Source organism: Suricata suricatta, chromosome 14, assembly GCF_006229205.1.
Source record: "Suricata suricatta isolate VVHF042 chromosome 14, meerkat_22Aug2017_6uvM2_HiC, whole genome shotgun sequence".
NCBI classification, from domain to species: Eukaryota; Metazoa; Chordata; class Mammalia; order Carnivora; family Herpestidae; genus Suricata; species Suricata suricatta.
Genome location: NC_043713.1, coordinates 81,823,954 through 81,843,303, shown reverse-complemented (window position 1 = coordinate 81,843,303; position 19,350 = coordinate 81,823,954). Strand labels below are relative to the sequence as shown.

The 19,350-nt window shown below is 40.9% G+C and overlaps 1 protein-coding gene across 2 annotated transcripts in view; it reads left to right on the top strand.

Moving 5' to 3' along the window:
• Nucleotides 1–789: 789 nt before the first annotated feature.
• The window catches only part of ATP2A2 (ATPase sarcoplasmic/endoplasmic reticulum Ca2+ transporting 2), a 58,114-nt gene continuing 39,553 nt past the window's right edge, over nt 790–19,350 (top strand). The window contains exons 1-5 of one of the 2 annotated variants that reach the window (XM_029922202.1): nt 790–1,063; nt 1,747–1,764; nt 1,852–1,934; nt 9,812–9,916; nt 12,503–12,641. In XM_029922202.1, coding sequence (XP_029778062.1) covers nt 946–1,063; nt 1,747–1,764; nt 1,852–1,934; nt 9,812–9,916; nt 12,503–12,641 — 463 coding nt within the window. In that variant the 5' untranslated portion in view covers nt 790–945. The remainder of the gene's footprint in view (nt 1,064–1,746; nt 1,765–1,851; nt 1,935–9,811; nt 9,917–12,502; nt 12,642–19,350) is intronic. The other variant, XR_003902520.1, reaches the window with a different exon arrangement.

Genomic DNA, 19,350 nt, shown 5'->3' with positions numbered 1-19,350 from the left:
TGTCCTCGGGACAGCTAACGCAGAGGGCCCACCGTGAACCTCGACCTTCCGGGGACTGTCCGTGGGTTAGCGGGGTTGAAAACCGATGGAGCCCAAAACGAGCCGAAGACTCGCTCTCGGTCAGCCTGCTGGCCAGGCGCTTACTGCGCGGGCGCAGCAAGGCGAGCGCCGGCCTCTATCCGGGTTCCTGGGGGCGGGGCACAGGAGGGGCGGGGCCTGCGCGGCAGCGTGGGTGCCAGTCGCGCGGGAGGGAGGGAGCCGAGGGGAGGGGGCGGGGCCGTACCGCCCGCGCCGCGCTGGGCCCTCTCGGCCAATGAGCGGCGTCCACATGCTGCGGCGGCGGCGAGAGGGGAGGCAGCGGCGGATAAATGCTATTAGACCAGCCGCCGCGGAGCCGTCCCCGACGCCACCTTCTTCTCCGCCGCCGCACCGCAGTTTCCTCCGCCGCTGTCGGGGGTGCGGAGCTGAGAGAACTGGGCGAGCGCGCTGCGCACCACCCGGCCGGCTAGCTGCCCTCGCTGCGTTCCACCCTCAGGGGTCGGCCGGGCGCCCCCTCCTCCAGCCCGGGTGGGGCCGTGAATCACCTCGGGAGAGCAGGGAGGGGGCTCTGGGGCCGCGGCCTGCGCTCCCGGTGGGCGGTTGAGGGCGAAGGAGGCCCTCCCTTCTGACGAGGGGAGGGAGGGTCAAGAGCCCCCCGCCGCCCTGCTGAGCCCGGGGCGTGCGCCGGCGAGGGCCGGGTTGCGAGAGGGGCGGTTGTCTGGGGGAGGGGGCGCGGGGTGATTCAGCGCCCGGCGAGGCGGAAGCAGCCGCTGGAGGAGGAGGAGGAGGGGGAGAGGCCAGTCCGCGCCTGGGCGCCCAGGGTGGCACGAGCCCGCGGCCCGAGTGCGAGGCGGAGGCGAGGAGGCCGCGGGGACTGGAGGCGAGGCCGGCCGGGCCCCCGCAGCCATGGAGAACGCGCACACAAAGACAGTGGAGGAGGTGCTGAGCCACTTCGGCGTCAACGAGAGCACGGGGCTGAGCCTGGAGCAGGTCAAGAAGCTCAAGGAGAGATGGGGCTCCAACGGTAGGTGCCCGGCGCCGGGGCTGCAGGGGCCCCGCGCGGCCCGACGCGGGCCCAGGAGCCAGGGAAGATGGCTGACCGGGCTCCACCTCGTGGGTCTGGGCTCTGCGCCCGCCGAGGGCTGCAGGCGGCGAGTCGAGCCCGCGCGCCCGCCCCGCGGGAAAGGGGCTGCAGGCGGGGGCGCTGGGGTCTGGTCTGCGCCTCCTCGACCTCGCACCTCGAGCCCTTGACCTTCCCCACGCGCAAAAGCGGGCCCCGCTGGAGGGAGGGACGAGTCTCCAGCTGGGTTGTTCCCCGCGAGACATTTTCTCGTCCCCAGCCAGTTTATGAGGCGTCGTTGCAGTTGAGAGAGTGCCTCTAACCGTTCTTGTACTAACCCAGAGTTACACATCTGGCAGAAGTCGTGACATAGCTGAAATGACTCCTTGTTTCGGGAGCCCTGTTAAGGTAGCGATGAGATTTTACACTTCTGGGTAGACCTAAGGTATTGGTTACGGCAAATACTGCATGTTTTCTTGGGGTTACCATTTCGGTATGGTTTCCATTAAAAATGGTTGAATGTTCATGTACCTAGGTACGTCTTTCAAAGACAGTGGTTAAGTTTAGGAAACCTCTTTTGAAAGACCAGGCTAATTTTTTTTTTCTCCTTCTTGACACGTTGCCTGGCGAATTTCTGCGTTATACAGAGTTACCGGCTGAAGAAGGTGAGTAATCGTAACATGTTCTTCACACACCCCTCTTTGTGTTCTGATGTGAAGATGACATTTACAACAAATGTTTGTTTCTCGCAGGAAAAACCTTGTTGGAACTTGTCATTGAGCAGTTTGAAGACTTATTAGTTAGAATTTTATTGCTGGCAGCTTGTATATCTTTTGTAAGTATAAAAGAACTTGTTTTCTCTCAAAAAGTCTGTTTCGTAGATGAAAACACAAATGTGTTTTGGGTGAGAATGTTATATTTAGAGATTTAAGCTGTCTCCATTTTTTTCAACTTCAGTATTTTAAGATTACAAACAAAACACTTGACGCCATTCGTGTTGTAGAAAATTAATGAATGCCTTACATTTACAGTGCAGTTAGAAATTGTTCCCGAATGCGTTAGGGTCTTATACCTTTTTGTGGTTTATCGGATTTTAATATGAAAAAGTTCTTGATCAAGAGGTCTTTTCTGTTTTGGGTTCTTCCACTGTGTAAGATCATACTAAGATGATGTTGGACCCTTTGTAGTCTGTAAATAGAACTTACAAAAGGAATATTCCAGTTGCTCTCCCTTCCTGGTAATGGCAAGGTGACAGTTGTTTCTGACAGTGACAAGAATGATGACGGCAGTGATGGCACTACTGTTGACCAAATTTGGTCACTGACCTTTAGGGTGGTATATTTATCTAAATTGGACCCCTGTCTTGAGTGACTCCTAGGTAGAGAGAACAAGATTCAGTACAATTGGTTCTAGATCTTAAAAATAAAAAAACACATAGTGTTTTTTCTTGTTCTGTATGTGCTTACTGACTTGAGCCCTGTATGGTTGCTAAGAAACTGGTGAAATGCAAAGGACTACAGCAGAACCAGGTTGATGGATTGGTGAGGATATTTCTAGGTTATATTAACATTTTTTTCGGTTCAATATTTTTTTTTTTTGCATTTTTTCTTGGGTAGTGGACTTCTTGGTAGTTTTCCTAAAAATGGTCATGAGTAGGACAAAGAAGTTCCTAATCCTAACAGCAAGGGATGACTTTGGTTCTTTTTTTTTTTTCCTTCCAAATTTTTATTTAAATTCTAGTTAGTTGACACATAGTGTAATAGTTGGTTTCAGGAGAATTTAGTGATTCATCACTTACATATAACACCAGTGCTCATCAAGACAAGTGCGCTCCTTAATGCCCATCACCCATTTAGCCTTTCCTTCATCTTCATCACCCATCTTCCTCCATCAACCATGGTTTGTTCTGTATCATTACACTTTTGTTCTTAAATTACAGTTTTTTATTCATATAAAAACCATGATGGGAAGTGAAATTCACCCAGTGTAATACGTTTCTTCAAGCTTCACAGAACTGCCACCGCTTCAAGGTTTCATTTTTGTATGTTTGTACATGTGCAAGCCCCAGGCATCTACCTCAGTCTCTGTGACAGCCATGTCATAGAAGGCTGTTTTGAGAACTAAATAAAAAGGAAGCGGTGGGCACTTCTTTAGGTGAGGGGGGACATTTGGTAAGAGGTGAGCTTTTTTGGAGTAATACTGTATACCAATTCTGACATGAGACTTTAATGTATTCTGTCATGTCATTTGGGCAAGTGATACGTAGCTATTAATAATAATTCAGTCCTCATGAATGTTTCTGTGGTTTTCATTGAATAAAATGGAGTGTCGTAGCAAATCATTCAGCATCCTGAATTACTCCATACCTCTTACATGTCTGTCTATTCTTGATTAATTCACCACCACCCACCCCCCATCCCCCTCCCCCACCCTCTCTAAACTGCTGCTACTTTACTGATTAAGATAAAGGGGTAGAGCTGTTTGGTTTACCAGTTTCAGTAATTTGTCATGGCACAAAACAAAAAATACATTTGGGGCAGTGTAATGTTTATGTTTAAGCTAGCTGCTTAATTCTGAAATAGCCTCTGCTTCAGTAATTAAAATACTGGGGTTCAGTAAGGTTATCAGGGACCCCTTAGCATAAATCAGCTGGTATACAAGGCAGAGATAAAATCTATTTGAGTTATATATGTGTGTATGTATGTATGTAACTTAAGGCAGTGTTGTAATGTCACTGGCATTATTTCCGGTAAACAAGCTATTGAATATTTAGGTTGTATAGGATCTCTCTAGTTGCCAATTTGAACGACTTTATATGAACATTTTGATTTAGTAATGTTTGTGACTTTGAAGAAAGCAGTTTATAGTTTATAAGCATTTTCAAATGGGTTTTAAAATATTTGCTTTAATTTTATCATAGGGCAGGATGTTGGATTTTTATAGCTTTATAGAGTATATTTTAGAATTGAAATTTGAATTACCTTTTTGGTAACTACTTAGAGTTAATGCTCAGGAAATGAACTGGGTGACATTTTTATTTTGTGGGTTGCTAAAGAGAAAAATAATTTTAGGAAATACTGTTCCTTAGTTTGCTTTGACTTGTTTGATCATTTTGGATTTAAAACTTGTTTCGTTGATTTTCTTCATGCGGAATTGGCAGTACTACTACATTGTTCTTGACCTTTTCATTCTTCTTTTCTTTATCTTTCAAAAGATCACTGAGTCTTTATTGTGGTAATCTGTTTATTCCTATTTAACAGGAAAATCATGGTAGAATAGTCATGTTCTTTTGGAAGAGTAAATAGGCAGTTCTGCAACATGTACATGATATCAGGTTCTGCTCAAGTTAAAAAGAAATACTCGGCTTTAGTGATTTACTTCAGATGTCAGATTAAGTAAACTGTTAACTGTAGGAAACTACATTAATGTTTTACACTCGTGACCTATAGGGATAAAGTTTTTTTTTTTTTTTAACTTTTGTTTATTTTTTGAGAGACAGAGCACGAGTGGGAGAAGGGCAGAGAGAGAGGGAGACAGAATCTGAAGTAGGCTCGAGGCTCTGAGCTGTCAGCACAGAACCCGACGTGGGGCTTGAACTCTTGAACTTCGAGATCATGACCTTAGCTCAAGTCAGATGGTTACTGACTGTGCCACCCCAGCGCCTAGGGATAAATAAAGTTTAATATACTTGGGGGCACCTGGGTGGCTCAGTCAGTTAAGCATCTGACTTCGGCTCAGGTCATGATCTCACAATTCGTGGGTTCGAGCCCCGAATTGGGTTCTGTGCTGACAGCTCAGACTTTGAAACCTTTTTCAGATTCTGTGTCTCCCTCTCTCTCTGCCCCTCCCCCACTCAGTCTCTGTGTCTCTCTGTCTCAAAAATAAATAAATTATAAAAAAGTCATTTCAAAAAAGTTTAATATACTTGTAATATTCACCAAATATAAGTAATTTTGGGTTGTTTTTTTTTTTTTTAAGTTCACTTGGATTGGAAGAAGTGAGCTATATCTCTCCCATTGCATATAAAGTAACATTAGAATTTCCTTAATATGACGTTCAGGACCTGCTGTCCTTTCATTTGTCTTTACATCCTTCTTGGTCACGACTTTGCCCTTCATTTAACACCTCATGTGGCTGTTCACTGGACTACCCATTCTTTGCTTCATTAGGTATTTATTGAACACCTGGGACTCAGCACAGATGCTGGGGATACAGCATTGACCAAAATAGGCAAAGTCTTTTACCTGGAGCTGACATTCTAGTGGAGGCAGATTCTAAACAAGTAAAACATGTAGTCTGTTGGACAGTGATCGAGAAATACAGCAGAGAGATAAGAATGTGAGGGGGGGCGTTCAGTTTTCAAGTAGGGTGGTCAGGAAAGTCTTTGTTAGAAGGTGACATTATATGAAGGACCTGAAGGAGATGAGCAGGAGGGCCATATTTGCCTCCTCTGTGTCCATGAAGTCCTCTAGGTAACAGCTACTTTGACTGATTTTGAAATGCTGCTAAGACTTTGTTAGAGCAAGGCACTTCTCAGCTTCTCACTTGTATTTGAATAGTTTGTCTTTCCTTCCTCCTGGACCCTTTAAAAGGGATTCTTAATATTTTTTAGAGACTAGCTTAGTGCTTTTGATATAACAGATTTGAATGAGTTTGTGTTTTTAGCATTTTCAAAATATAGAAAAATGTAGATCTGTTTTCTTAGAACAATATAGTCAAGAAGTATTTTATATTACGTAGTGATTTTATTTTTTTTTCCTGTATTTTAATTTCTTATTTAAAAAAATAAAATGGGTAGTTTAATGATGAGTTTAATTTATTTAGAGCCTTTCTTTAAAATGTTTTGAAAGGTGAATGTGTGTTTTTCTTCTTCGTTTTTTTAAATATTTCTGAGAGACAGAGACAGACCAACCAAGCATGAGCAGGGGAGGGGCAGAGAGAGAGGGAGACAGAATCCCAAGCCAGCTCCAGGCTCTGAGCTGTCAGCACAGAGCCCAATTCAAGGCTCGGACCCACAAACCCTGAGATCAGGACCTGAGCTGAAGTCGGACGCTTAACTGACTGAACCGCCCAGGTGCCTGCGTGTTTTTCTTTCTAAAGAACATTATATTCTCAAATCTAAAAACAGTATTTTTATTTTTTTAAACATTTATTTTGAGAGAGAGAATATGAGCAGGGTAAGAGCAGAGGGGCCCGGGGGGAGAGGGTCTCAAGCAGGCTCCATGCTCAGCGCAGAGCCTGACATGGGGCTCAATCCCATGGGATAAGTTTTGTGTGTGGATCAGAAGAGAATGTGGTCTAATTCATACTTTTTTTTTAAATGGCTGAAAGAATTTTTGTTTTCCGCCCCCAGAAAATTTTCATAACATTTATTGGTGATACTTTTTTCATTCTTGTATAGTGTTGAGCTTCCATTTCCTCTTTAAAACTCTTTTTTTTTTAATGTGAATTTCTTCATTCATTGGATAAGGAGTATCCAATTATCATTGGATGTTTGAGTATCCAGTGGCATTGCAAGTTTCTTAAGGATACAAGGAGGAATGTAGCCTGGTACCCTCAGTCCTTCAGTTTTAAAAATGTGCTTACGCTCTTTCTCTCTCTCTTTTTTTTTTTTTTTTATCTCGTTAAGAGCTCAGTACATCATCCCAACATGTAGCTAAGATGATGTAGTCACAGAACCATGACTGTCTCCCACTGGAATATACCTTTTTACCTTGGGTTAAAATTTGCCATCATTCATTAAACTCTGCTCTCCGGTGTCTTTTGGTTTTCATGTCAGAAATTACTGTAATGTGCAGAAATCAGTCTTAACCGATAACTAGAAGATAGCCTGTCCTGCCGTAGTGAAGCAGTTAAGTTGTAGTTAACATTCGTTAATAACTGGTTACCTTGAATAGGATTGGCAAGTTTGAAACTTTGAACTTGCTGGATTATATAAGCCTCAGAACACTGGTGTTGGTACTGCATTAATAGTGCAAAACAAAGGAAAGAAGAAACATGGCCTAACGTTACCTGCAGTAGGATAGTGTTGATTAAGTTGGTTACTTCTTACTCTGTGTTTAAGTACATATACTGCCCTTAGGGTCTTGTACAGTAGACGTTCTGTGAGATTTTGTTTCCTTCATTCATGTCTCTGTACAGTAAATAGCATCGTCTGTGTACCAGAGACTCTTCTAGGCCCCTGGGAATACAGTGGTGAACACAAGGCAGTATGAATAGATAATTGTTTATGATCGCCTCTTCTCAGTAAGGATTTTTAGGAACATTCTCCCCCATATAAACATTTGTATAACTTGGGATAAACTGTAATTGTGAACTATGTTATGACGTTAATAAGGGATTTTTCACCAAAACGAAAGATGCCTGTGCTGCGCACCTTTCGCTCCTCCCGCATCTCATGAGGTCTTTGATTTGTCGGCGGCAGCACCCCACATACACTGGAAGTTTTCTTCACAACAGCACAAACCGTGAAGGACCGCATAGGAGGAGCTGGATTGGTTCCTACCAGCTAATGAAGTATGGGTTGGTCTTCACTTTGGGCTGTGGCATTTAATTATTTGGGTTATTTGTGGTTTCAAAACAGACATTTTAAAAAGTATTCAGGAAACGGATGGTTCTCTATTTTAAGTAGGTTCAGCACCAGCCTTCCACCCTGAGAATTTGCCCTCTAGTTTCTCATCAAACAGTAATTAGTATACTTTTAGAACCTTCAAATAATTATGAATGCCTGGGTATCTTACACATAATTTAAAGTCATATAATGGATGAAAAGGTTACTGCATTGTATAGATTAGGATTGTTACATAATTGACAAATACTACTCGTCCAGAGGAACCACGCATTTCTTGAAAAGTAGAGATTTGGTTTGATGGTCCTGTCTTTCCTTTGCCCCAGCTGTTAGGGAATGTTGATTTAAGTTTGCTCCTCAAGACTAGCTGCCAAGAGGGAAGTTCATACCCTTTTCAACAAGGTGTGAAGCTTATCTTACAGTTGCTAATGCCTCACTGACCTTTGGAAAGGTCCTAGTTACTCTTCAAGTTGAGCGATTTTTCTCCCACAAGAGCTAATTAAGTTTCTTATTTCTGATATGCTCTCTTTGGCAAATGTTTGAAAGGCTAGTATCAAAGCAGTTATGATCTCGCATCTATCAAAATTTATAACTTCCTAGAGAAGTTTTCATTTTGGCACTAGGCCTGACCTTAACACCAGGAATGCCCTGTTGAAAGCCTGTGGCAACATTTATATTCACTCTGGTTTTCTGCCTGCCCTGGTTCTCTCACTAGCTGTCAGTGGTCACTGGTACCTATCAGAACCTGGTCCTGGTGTCTCCTGGTTTTTTTTCCCTGCTCAGGTTGATAATTCTTGTTCATCATTTCCCTATCTTGCAAAATTCATGTTGGGCCTTGCCTTATTTATCTCTCTCGTTGTTTATATGTTTCCTGTTTGTGTAAAAGCTCACTTTATAGTATTCCACTAAGTATAAACATAGATGGTTTCATTCTTGCCGTGAATCCTGACAGTATTAAAAAGTATCAAAACCAGTGCCTTCATTGTTTACTAAATCTTTTAAAGAAAAGGTTTTATTGTGAAATATGCAAACATGTTAAGCAGTGTTAAAGGCAAATTTTATCTCCCAAATTGGATATTAGATACATTTGCCATCCTTTCTGGATTGGCAGTTTTTTACAGAAATTGGTTTTTTACCATTTAGATGGTTCTCTTACTATGTTCTTGATTATTAAAGATTAGTTGTGTTGGGTTTACCTGCCATGTCAGTATGCTCAGTTATGAAGTTTATTGTGCCTCTCTTGTAACTTTTATGGCCTGATAAGGTTATGGTTGTGTGAGCTAGAAATTAATTTTCTGTTCGTTTTTCTTGGGGCGGTGTTCTATGCCCAGTTATAAATAACATTTTTGGACCTCTGTCATCTCTGAAGTGCTGTTGCTATACTAAATGTCATATGGAGGATAACCTTCAAAATAAACTCCTGATCAGAACCACCTTGAGTATTGTGAGGCGGCCTATAGTAGAACCACTGAAAATAACTGGGACAGACATTATCAGTTTTTGCACTGTAAAATTTTAAGTCCATGATCAAGGTTTTTGTTTTTGTAGAGATGCAGGGAGGGACAGAGAGGCAGAGAGAGAATCTTAACTAGGTTCCACACTAAACACAGAGCCCTGTGTGAGGCCCAGTCTCTCAACTGTAAGATCATGGCCTGAGTTGAAATCAAGACTCAGATGCTTGACTGAGGGAGCCACCCAGGTGCCCCTCATGGTATTTTTACTATGAGTTTATGTCTGTGGGTGTATTTGATAGCAACATTAAGCAAATCAACAAAGTTATGGATGATTGCCTTTTATTGTAACAAAATCGAGAACTTAAATTTTACTTCTGAATATATACATGTAAAATGACTGGGATTTAATTCCAAGAAAGTATTTTATTTGGATTTTAAAACAATTGTTATGTGGAAAAGTAGCTTTTGAAGGGTATTAAGTTGTAGAGTTTTGATTCTCAAGAATTACTGTGAACAAGAGATATAAGCCAGTTGTTTATGTCCTTACATTTTGTCACCATTTGATTCTCGGGACAGTAAGAAAAGAGACTTGGTATATTGCAATTCCTTTAGTGCTCCCCACTTCTGGTGTAAAGTGGCCCTAAGCCTCAAAACACATTACAGTTCTAACCCATGCCATTTCTCTTCTAGGTTTTGGCTTGGTTTGAAGAAGGTGAAGAAACAATTACAGCCTTTGTAGAACCCTTTGTAATTTTACTTATATTAGTAGCCAATGCAATTGTGGGTGTATGGCAGGTAAGCAAATTAAGCAGTGCTAGATTTTAGCAATTTATGTAAGTGAGTCATGCTGTGTTAATCTGGTTTTTTTTCCTTATGTGTTAACTAAAAAGAATCTGGAAAGTCTACATGTGTTTTTTTTCTCATGTCTATTTATTTAATGGCAATGTTTTAGACCTCTCCTGCGTGTATATAATTTGCTGTTAAAATTTCTCATCCTTCATGATAGCTAGCATGGAGTTAAAATGAAGAATGAGAAAAGCTACTTAAGAAAAAGCAGGAAATTTGAGATCCAGTATCTGTCTTTATATTTCCTAGCTACTTCCTGTGAAAATTTTCATAAATTCAATGTCATTCTTATCTCCTTGGATTTTTTTTTGTTGTTGTTAATGGTGGTGTGTGTGTGTGTGTGTGTGTGTGTGTGTGTGTGTGTGTGTGTGTAGCTATATAAATTGTTTTCCCTTCAGAGCATGCTCCTGGCTGTTTTCTTTCAGTTGCTCAGGCCTTTCTGATTCACAGAATGGAAGCCAGTTTATAGAATCCTAACATAATGGGATTCCCACCACCCCACTTTTTGTAATTACTGTTCTGTAGATACCTACTTTGAGGACTTCCAACTTCCTAGGACTGTTGATGTGTTTGATTTTTGTTACTGTTGTTTGGATATATTTTAACAGACTCTGAGACTAATACTTCAAATTCATTTTAAGTATTGATATTTAAGTATGGATATAATCACCCCTTTGAGGACTAAAATAGAATGGATCTACATTCTTAATTAAAGTGGAAACATTTTATAAATATACTTGGTCTTATTAAAATTTAAACTTCTGATCTTATCAATGAAGGTTTTTGTATAGTGGGGTCATATAGGAAGGATGGCCTACTTGGAAGAAAATTTTAATGGTGCTATATTTCTCATTTTAATTTTGTCTAAAATTGTTTATATTGAAGTAGAAATGATCCTTTTGTGAATAATGTAGACGAGAGAAACAATACATGGCATTAGATTGTCCTTCTCAAGCTAATAATATATATTTTCTTATTAAATAATTACTGCCAGTTATGAGGTAGATACTTTACATACATTCCATGTCATTGTTAAAGTGATCACGTAAGGCAAATGATATTCCCATTTGACAGATGTGATGTTAAGGTTCACAATGATCAAGTGATTTCTTAAAGACCATACAGGTAGTACATAGAGTATCTGGGATTTGAATCCAGGCTCAGTCTGATCTGAATTCCAGATTAAAGTTTTACACCAGTTTTCACAGGACTTTTATATTTATCTCAGTTTTAAAAATAACATTTTTAGGTCTTAAGCTCATTTACATCGTATACAGAATGGTATGAGCAATACTGAAGGGTGCTTGCCTTCTCAAAGTAAGTGAAAGTAGAAATCCAGTGCAAGGTAGTATTGGGAGGTGGGGGGTCACATACTGCTGGCCAGTGTCATCGAAGAAGGCTTCTTAAGGCAACAAGTGAATTAAAAAAAGACCTATGCTGTTAGCTTTCAGTTTTGAGTCCTCTCAATTCACTTTAAGCAGGTTTCGGGATTTTTCACAACAGACCCTAATTCTTACATGTAAGTAAGTAAAAAATTAGATCACATGGTATTGTGCATAAATTCTGTCCAAGTAAAGGTTAAATTGAGCCTTATATCAGATGGCAAAACGGGAGAAATGAATCTTGTCCTTTGTGCATTGAGTAGCCGCCCTGGGCCTGCACTGGATAGATTCACTCCTTCACTTCTGATTAGTCTCCAAAATGAGAGAAGACAAATTTGACACATGTGCTTTACTTTCTTCTTCTTTTTTTTTTTTTTTTCCTTAAAGGAACTTTCGTGTAGCTTTTTTTTTTTTTTAAGATTACTCATTTTGATTTCTGTGTCTTTCATCTCGAAATTTGGAAAGAAAAATTGTGTGTCTAAATTGTGATATGTTCATATGCAGTATTATAGTAAATATGGTATGGGACTGGCAGTTCTCTGATGAGACTCCAGCCATTTGAGGAGATCTGTAGAAAGATCTAGAATTTGTGAGCTGTAATTTGATTTTAATTCACCACCTATAGCATGTACTGTGTGCCAAAACACAGTCTAAATAGTTTGTTAATCCTCACAACGCTTGAGGTAGTAGCGTTGGTGTCCAAGCTTTGTAGGCACCAAACCTGTGCGTTGTGTAACTCATGCACAGTCACATAGATAGCTATTAGTGAAAAGCCTGTGGTGACCCTAAGTGGTCCAGCCCTAGACCAGCACCTTTCACGTAAGACAGGATCCATTTAAGTGGTGTGTCTGTGACTGGAGGTGATGGCCATGTTATGTAGTGGGTTTGGGGATGACACATTCTGTGACTGCTCCCTGTTTTTTTATTCCCTTATCCTTCTTAGGGTGCTTGGCTTCTTCGCTTTCTAGCACAGAATTCTAAGAGTCTAGTATTTATCATCTTATGATGTGTGTTGTTGACAAGTTTCATGAATGTGCATCTTTGGTGTCTTTTTTTAAGTTGAGAAGTCTGAAATTTGATTCCTTGGGCTAAAGTACTAATTTGCGATGGTCGGATGGTGGGTATATGTTTACTGCTTTTATCTTTTTTATAGGAAAGAAATGCTGAGAATGCTATTGAAGCCCTTAAGGAATATGAGCCTGAAATGGGCAAAGTATATCGACAGGACAGAAAGAGTGTACAGCGGATTAAAGCTAAAGACATAGTTCCTGGTGATATTGTAGAAATTGCTGGTGAGTTGTTTGTCATTGTTGTCTTATCCTAGATTGTATATCTGAATGCAGTCCATTTCTCAAAGCTCATAATTAAGGGTTTTAAAAATTATGCTCATGTGTATTGATTATATTAACAGGTTTTGTTGCTTTTCAAACAAATCGGGTGTTCTGTATACTTATTTCAAGGTGTTTGGCACGTCCCTTGTGTTGTATTGGTAAGGTTTGTTGTAAATAGTGTTTTGAACTATTGTACTTACTACTTTTGGTCTGTGGTAGAACACTAGCACTAGTGAAATAGTGAACTTCATATCAATTTGACACTTAGTTGCAGTGAGCAATTTAGAATACTAGTTAAGGGGTACATTGTTTTTTGTTTTGATTCGTCTTGACACAATGTTGAGTCATACTTGTAACTATCAAACTAAGTAGAGGGTTAAGAGTAATTTCATGGCTCTAAAAAAATTGTGCTTTAGAATACTTCTACAAAACACAGGGCTGGGGTCTTGGCCTGGGTTCTGGGGGTGGGCTTCAAAGAGTTTGTGAATCCAGTGCAAGAGCAGAGCTCTCCACAGATCCTAAAGGAATTTGTGTCCTCATTGCTCAGGATTGGTGCCATGCTTTTAGGCAGCCCAGGATTCCTAGAACCATTAAGAATAGTCCAGTCTAGGCTTTTTGCTGGAGAAAACTGTATTGGATCATTCACATTGTCCTAGTTTTTCACACTTTTGTTAGCTCAGAATACTTTTTACCAGTTGACCCTTGAACAATGCAGGAGTTTGGGACACTAGGGAATCCACGTGTAACTTTTGACTTCCCAAAAACTTAGCTACTAGTAGCCTGCTTTTAGCCTTATGCAGAACATAGTCAACACGTATTCATGTTTTCTATACTGTATTCTTAAAGTAAGCTAGAGAAAAAATGTTAAAATCATAAGGAGGAGAAAGAACAAAATCCCCACGTAAAGGTGGAACTGTGCGGTTCAACCCCATGACATTCAAGGGTCAGTGGTACTCGGTGTCTTTTTATGAATTGTCTCAGAAACTCTTTACACTGGCTTTTGGTGAAGTTGTCCTTTGTTGTCATTGTCTTTTTCCTTTTAATGAAGAGGACTCAGTGTGCTGCATCTCTTGGCCTGCATTCTGTAGTTTTGGCCTCTGAAAGGAAATTGCCTTGTCCTAGGTATTGGCTCATCTATAATGTTTCTTTCCTCCAGGAAAAGAGCAGTGTTGCCTATATGCCAACACGTTGATTTAATAGTTTTAACAGAAGTACAGCTCAGAGTGATGTGGGCCATTGGATTTTTTGTTTGTTTGGGTTTTTTTCTTTTTTTTGAGAGAGAGTGAGAGCAAGTGGGAGAGAACGAGCAAGCACGAGCAGAGGAGTGGCAGAGAGAGAGACTACCAATGCAGGATCTGCACTATCCACGCAGAGCCTGATGTCAGGCTGGAACCCACAAATATGAGATCATGACCTGAGCCAAAACCAGGAGTTGGACACTTAACTGACTGAGCCACCCAGGTGCCCCTGGTTTTTTTAATTGATTGGTTGATTGATTGAGTGATTGAGTAATCTCTACGCCCAACGTAGGGCTCAAACTCAACGACCCTGAGATCAAAAGTTCTATGCTTCACTGACTAAACCAGCCAGGCGCAGCCACAATGAATTTTTTAAACTTATTTTTACATAAGAATATTGCAAGAATAGTAACAAAGTTCCCACATAGCCTTTATCCAGATGTTCCACGTGTTAATGTTTGATTACATGTGCATCATCTTCTTTGAGTCTATACATTCACACATTTTTGTCTGAGTGATTTGAGAGTACATCGTAGGCATGATGCCTCTTTAGTCCTCAATACCTGAGTGTTTATAGAATCAGGAGCATTTTCTTAGTATAGGTTCAGTACCTATACTGAAAATCAGGAAATTGATACAAAAGTTTTGTCTGATCGATAAACTTCGCTCACATTTTACCATTTGTCACAGTGGATTTTAGGGCAGAAATATAAATTGGAGAGGGACTTCTGGCTGTGATACAAAAAAATAGGTCAGAATGGGGACGGCTGGAGATAGGCTGTTTTGATAGTGCAGGCCAGAGGTAATGAGGCTAAGAGAGAAGGAGAGCTGCAGCATTACAAATACTGAGAGGGAAAGATTTTGAGTTTATGAATAGTGGTTCTTAAGCAGAGATGCGCATCAGAATCGCTTGAGGCCACTCTTTAATAAAGTTTTTACGAGGTCTCAACCCAAAATAACTTAATTTCCCTTGAGCATGGAATTAATGGTCATTGTAGTTTGACAAATGAGTCTCAGATTTTGATGCAAAGTGACAGGTTTTAATAACCATATGGGTGTATGGCACTGACTGGGCTTTAGCATGTGGAATCGGAGCCACTGGCCAGATTTCTAGCTTAGGTGACTGGATGGTGATGGTGCTCGTAACTGGGGAAGGAAACATCAGAGAACGATAGTTTGTCTTCCGGAAATACGAATGTGGTGGGTGCGATTGCAGATAACATTGCCTAAGTTTGTGTATGACATTCCATTTGACTTTGTGTGTCTTCCATTTCTCCAGTTTAATCTGGTAATACACTGTTCAGCCCCTGAAACTAAAAACATTTTAAGAATGTTTGTGCTTGTTATGTTATTTTAGTATATTGAATCTATATGAAAAGTTAGAAATTACAAGCAAAGCGTTTATCCTGAGTTTGCAACAGTAGATGGCAGTGGTAAACGGCGTCAGAGGGAGCTGTAGCCTTGACCCTCAAGGCATCTTCCCCTTTGAAGAGATAAAAGCCAGCTTCTCTTTTGATTTGTTTGTTCCTCTCAATCCAGTCCAGGCTTTCCCATCGCCATATGTCACTCTAACCATCTAATTAGCGGAGAGAAGCTTGGGAGTCCTCTTGGTCCTTCCCTCTTACTCTGAAAGACCAGTTGATTCTGTCTCCAAAACATCCAGATTTATGAATTTCTGTTAATTCAGTCAGCAGCTCTCCCTGGCACTGTCTTTGTGTCCTAACTGGGCTCTGGCTTCCTTTTTCACTCACCTTCTTCTGGTCCTTTCTCCACATAGCAGCCAGAGCACTTTCCTAAAGGGCCTGTTGTTTTTATTCATTTGTCCAGTGTGCATCACCACTGCAAAGTTTTGGTTATAGCCCTGATCTGCCTGACTCTTCGTGCCCAATGTGAAGTTTCATTTCCTATTAGGTAGTGTTTTGTATGTTGTGTTTGATGGTTTAGGAAGGACAAGTATGATTGATTCAGTGTGTGTGACAAATATGACTAATTCAGTGTGTGCGATCTAAGATCTCCAGTTCACTGGAGGATCCTTTATTTGCTAATGTGGTAAAATACATAATACAAGGTTTACCGTTTTATCTGTTATTAAGTGTGCAGTTCACTGGCATTGAGCACATTCACATTGTTATGCACCCGTTGCCACCATCCTTCTCCAGATCTCTCTTCATCTTCCCAAACTGAGACTTTGTTCCCATTGAACAACTACTGCCCTTTACCCGCTTCTTCCAGCTTCTGGCAATGACTCCCTTTCTTTCACTCTTTAGAAAACAATATTTAATATTAAAAGATGAATTTGATTCCCTCATCCTAGGTGAATATACACACCCTTAAACCTATTCTGCCTTCACCTATTTCTGAATCCTTAGTGGAGAGTGCTAACAGTTCTAAGAGTTTAACACTTTTTCCTACCAGCTCTTCCCTCCCTGTACACGGATTGTTTTAAAAAAAAAAAAAATGCGTGGTTGAACACTGGCCTCTTGTGCACTACTCGTGTTGAATTATGACCATTCTGGGGGATGCAGAACAGAGGTGATTGCTAGTTTTAAATAGATGCAAATATTTTATTAAATACTCTTGTCATCTCACTAGGCAGTGAGCACCTTAAGGGCAAAACGGTCACACACTGTACTCTTCTTGCTGAACATGTGAAAAATAAACGAAACTTGAAATCAAAAGTATGTGGTAGATTCACCTAATGTAAACATGGTTATTGTGCAACTTCTGTACAGAACAGATCATTGGAAGTCTGTATGTACACGTTCAGTAATAGCTAAGCTTAGCGTGTGTGCTGATATTGCAAATGGTTCCAAGTGTTTGGTTCTTAAACATCAGCCACTCAGTATATGTGTACTGTGATTCACACTTTACAGTTGTGGAATCTTTGTGGCTAATTGCTCTGTCTTCTACCGTAGTTCCTGTGCTGGAAAATACACAGTGTATTTAGTGTACGCACACCAGGTGTATCAGTCCTATTTTGATTGGTGGGAGGTCTTTAAGAGAGTGAAGGGAGGGAGAGGAACAGAAGGAGAGAATCTTAAGCAGGCTCCACACTCAGCATGGAGCCCAACATGGGGCCTGATCCCATAGCCAGAGATCATGACCTGAGCCAAAATCTAGTCTCCGATGCTCCATCCACTGAGGCACTCGGGTGCCCCACGATGTTTTTCAAACAGCTTTATTAAGATGTAATTCACATGCAGTAACCTTCACTCTTTTGAACTGTACGATTAAGTGGTTTTTAGTATATTCAGAGGTATGCAGTCACCATCACTACCTAATTTCAGAACATTTTCATCCCCTAATAAGAAACTTCATACCCATTAGCAGTCAGTTCACCTGGCCCTTGCCCCCAGGCCCGGGCAACCACAGTTCTATTCTGGATATTGCATACAAAGGAGATCATACAGTTTATAGTCTTTTGAAATTGCCTTCTTCACTTAGTGTATTGTTTTTTCAGAATTCATCCAGGGGCACCTGGGTAGCTCAGACAATTGAGTGTCCAGCTCTTGGTTTTGGCTCAGGTCATGATCCCAGGGTCGTGGGAATTGAGCCTCATGTTGGGCTCCTCGCTGCTGTGGAGCCTGCCTTAGATTCATTCTCTCTCTCTCCTCTCCCCTCCCCCTTTCTTTCTCTCTCTCTTTCAAAGGAAAAAAAATTTCATATGTATTTTATTCATGTGTATAATGTATTTAATTGCTTTTTATGGCCAAATATTCCATTGTTTGGGTGTGCCACATCTCATCAGTTCACAGACATCTGGGTGGTTTCCCCCTTTTGGCTAATGAATAATGCTACTATGAATATTTGTGTGCAAGTTTATGTGTATACATACACTTTCACTCTCTTAGGTATACAGCCAGCCATGGAATTGCTGGGGCAGATGATTACTCTGTGTTTAACATTTTGAGCAACTTCCAAACTGTTAATCCCAAGTGGTTGCATCATTTTCCATTCCCACTAGCAACATCTACAAGTTCAATCTCTGCACATTCTCACCAACACTTGTTACTGTCCTTTTTTTTCTTTTTTTGTAATTTTAGCCATGAAGTGGCTGCTTTCCTAATTTTCAAATGATGTTGAGCATCTTATCCTTGTCCTGTTCTTATTTTCTATTAGTATGTTGTCTTTGGAGAAATGTCTTTTCAAATCCTTGTGCATTTTAACTGGGTTGTCTTTTTAATGATCTGTAAGTTTTTTACACATCCTATCTTACCAGATACAGTTTTGAAGAATTTTTTCCATGCTGTAGATTTTCTTTTTACTTTCTTGGTGTCCTTTGTGGAATAAACTTTTAATTTTGATAAAGTCCCATTTGTCAAGTTTTTTCTTTTGTTGCTTGTGCTTTTGGTGTCCTATGTAAGGTACTGTTGCCTACGGTCACAGAGGTTTTGTGTATGGTGTGAAGTGTAGGCATCCAGCTCTGTTCTTGTGCGAGTGGATATCCAGTTGTCTCCGCTCCATTTGTGGAAAAGACTTAGTCACTGAATTCTCCTGGCACCCATATCAAAAATGAGTGGACCACTGGGTGCTTGGGTGGCCCAGTCGGTTAAGTATCTGACTTTGGCTCAGGTCATATTTTTGACAGTTTGTGAGTTTGAACCCCGCATTGGGCTATCCACTGAGAGTGTGGAGCCTGCTTGGGCTTCTGTCTCCCTCTCTCTCAGCCCCTCCCCAGCTGGCACACTCCCTCTCTCAAAAATAAACATTAACGAAAAGAAAAGCAGCTATCCAAAAAAGTTAGTGGACCACATTTTCTCTTACAAATTGACTGTCATTCCATTGATGTATTGCCAGTACCACTGTGTTTGTTGCTGTAGCTCTATAGTAAGTTTGGCATCATTGAGTTTGAGTCCTCTAGCTTTGTTGTTTTTCTCAGTGGTTGGGCTGTACTGGGTCTCTTGCACTTCCATATAAATTTTAAGATTAGCTTCAAAACAAAATAAAGACTTGGGATTTTGATACAAATTATGCCGATTGTATAATTGGTTTGGGAAATACAGCCATCAACAGCATTAAATCTTCCAGTGCAGGAAAGTGCTACTTGGTGATCATAGGGTGTCTTTCCATTTAAAGTCTTTTAATTTAGCATTCTGTTGTTTACTGTGTACAGTTCTTACATTTCTCTTGTTTCTAAGTATTTTATGCTTTTTGTGTTTGGAAAGTATATATAATTGGAATTGTCTCAATTTCATTTTCAGATTTTTTTTTGCTAATGTATAATGGATTTTTGTGTATTGCTCTAATACTTGGAAGTGTTACTGGAATCCTAGTAATTTTTCAGGAGCTCCTTAAGATTTTCTGTATATAGGGGGCACCTGGGTACCTCAGTCGGTTAAGCGTCTGACTTTGGCTTAGGTCATGATCTCACTGTTCTGGGTTCGAGCCCCATGTCAGACTCTGTGCTGACAGCTCAGAGCCTAGAGTCTGCT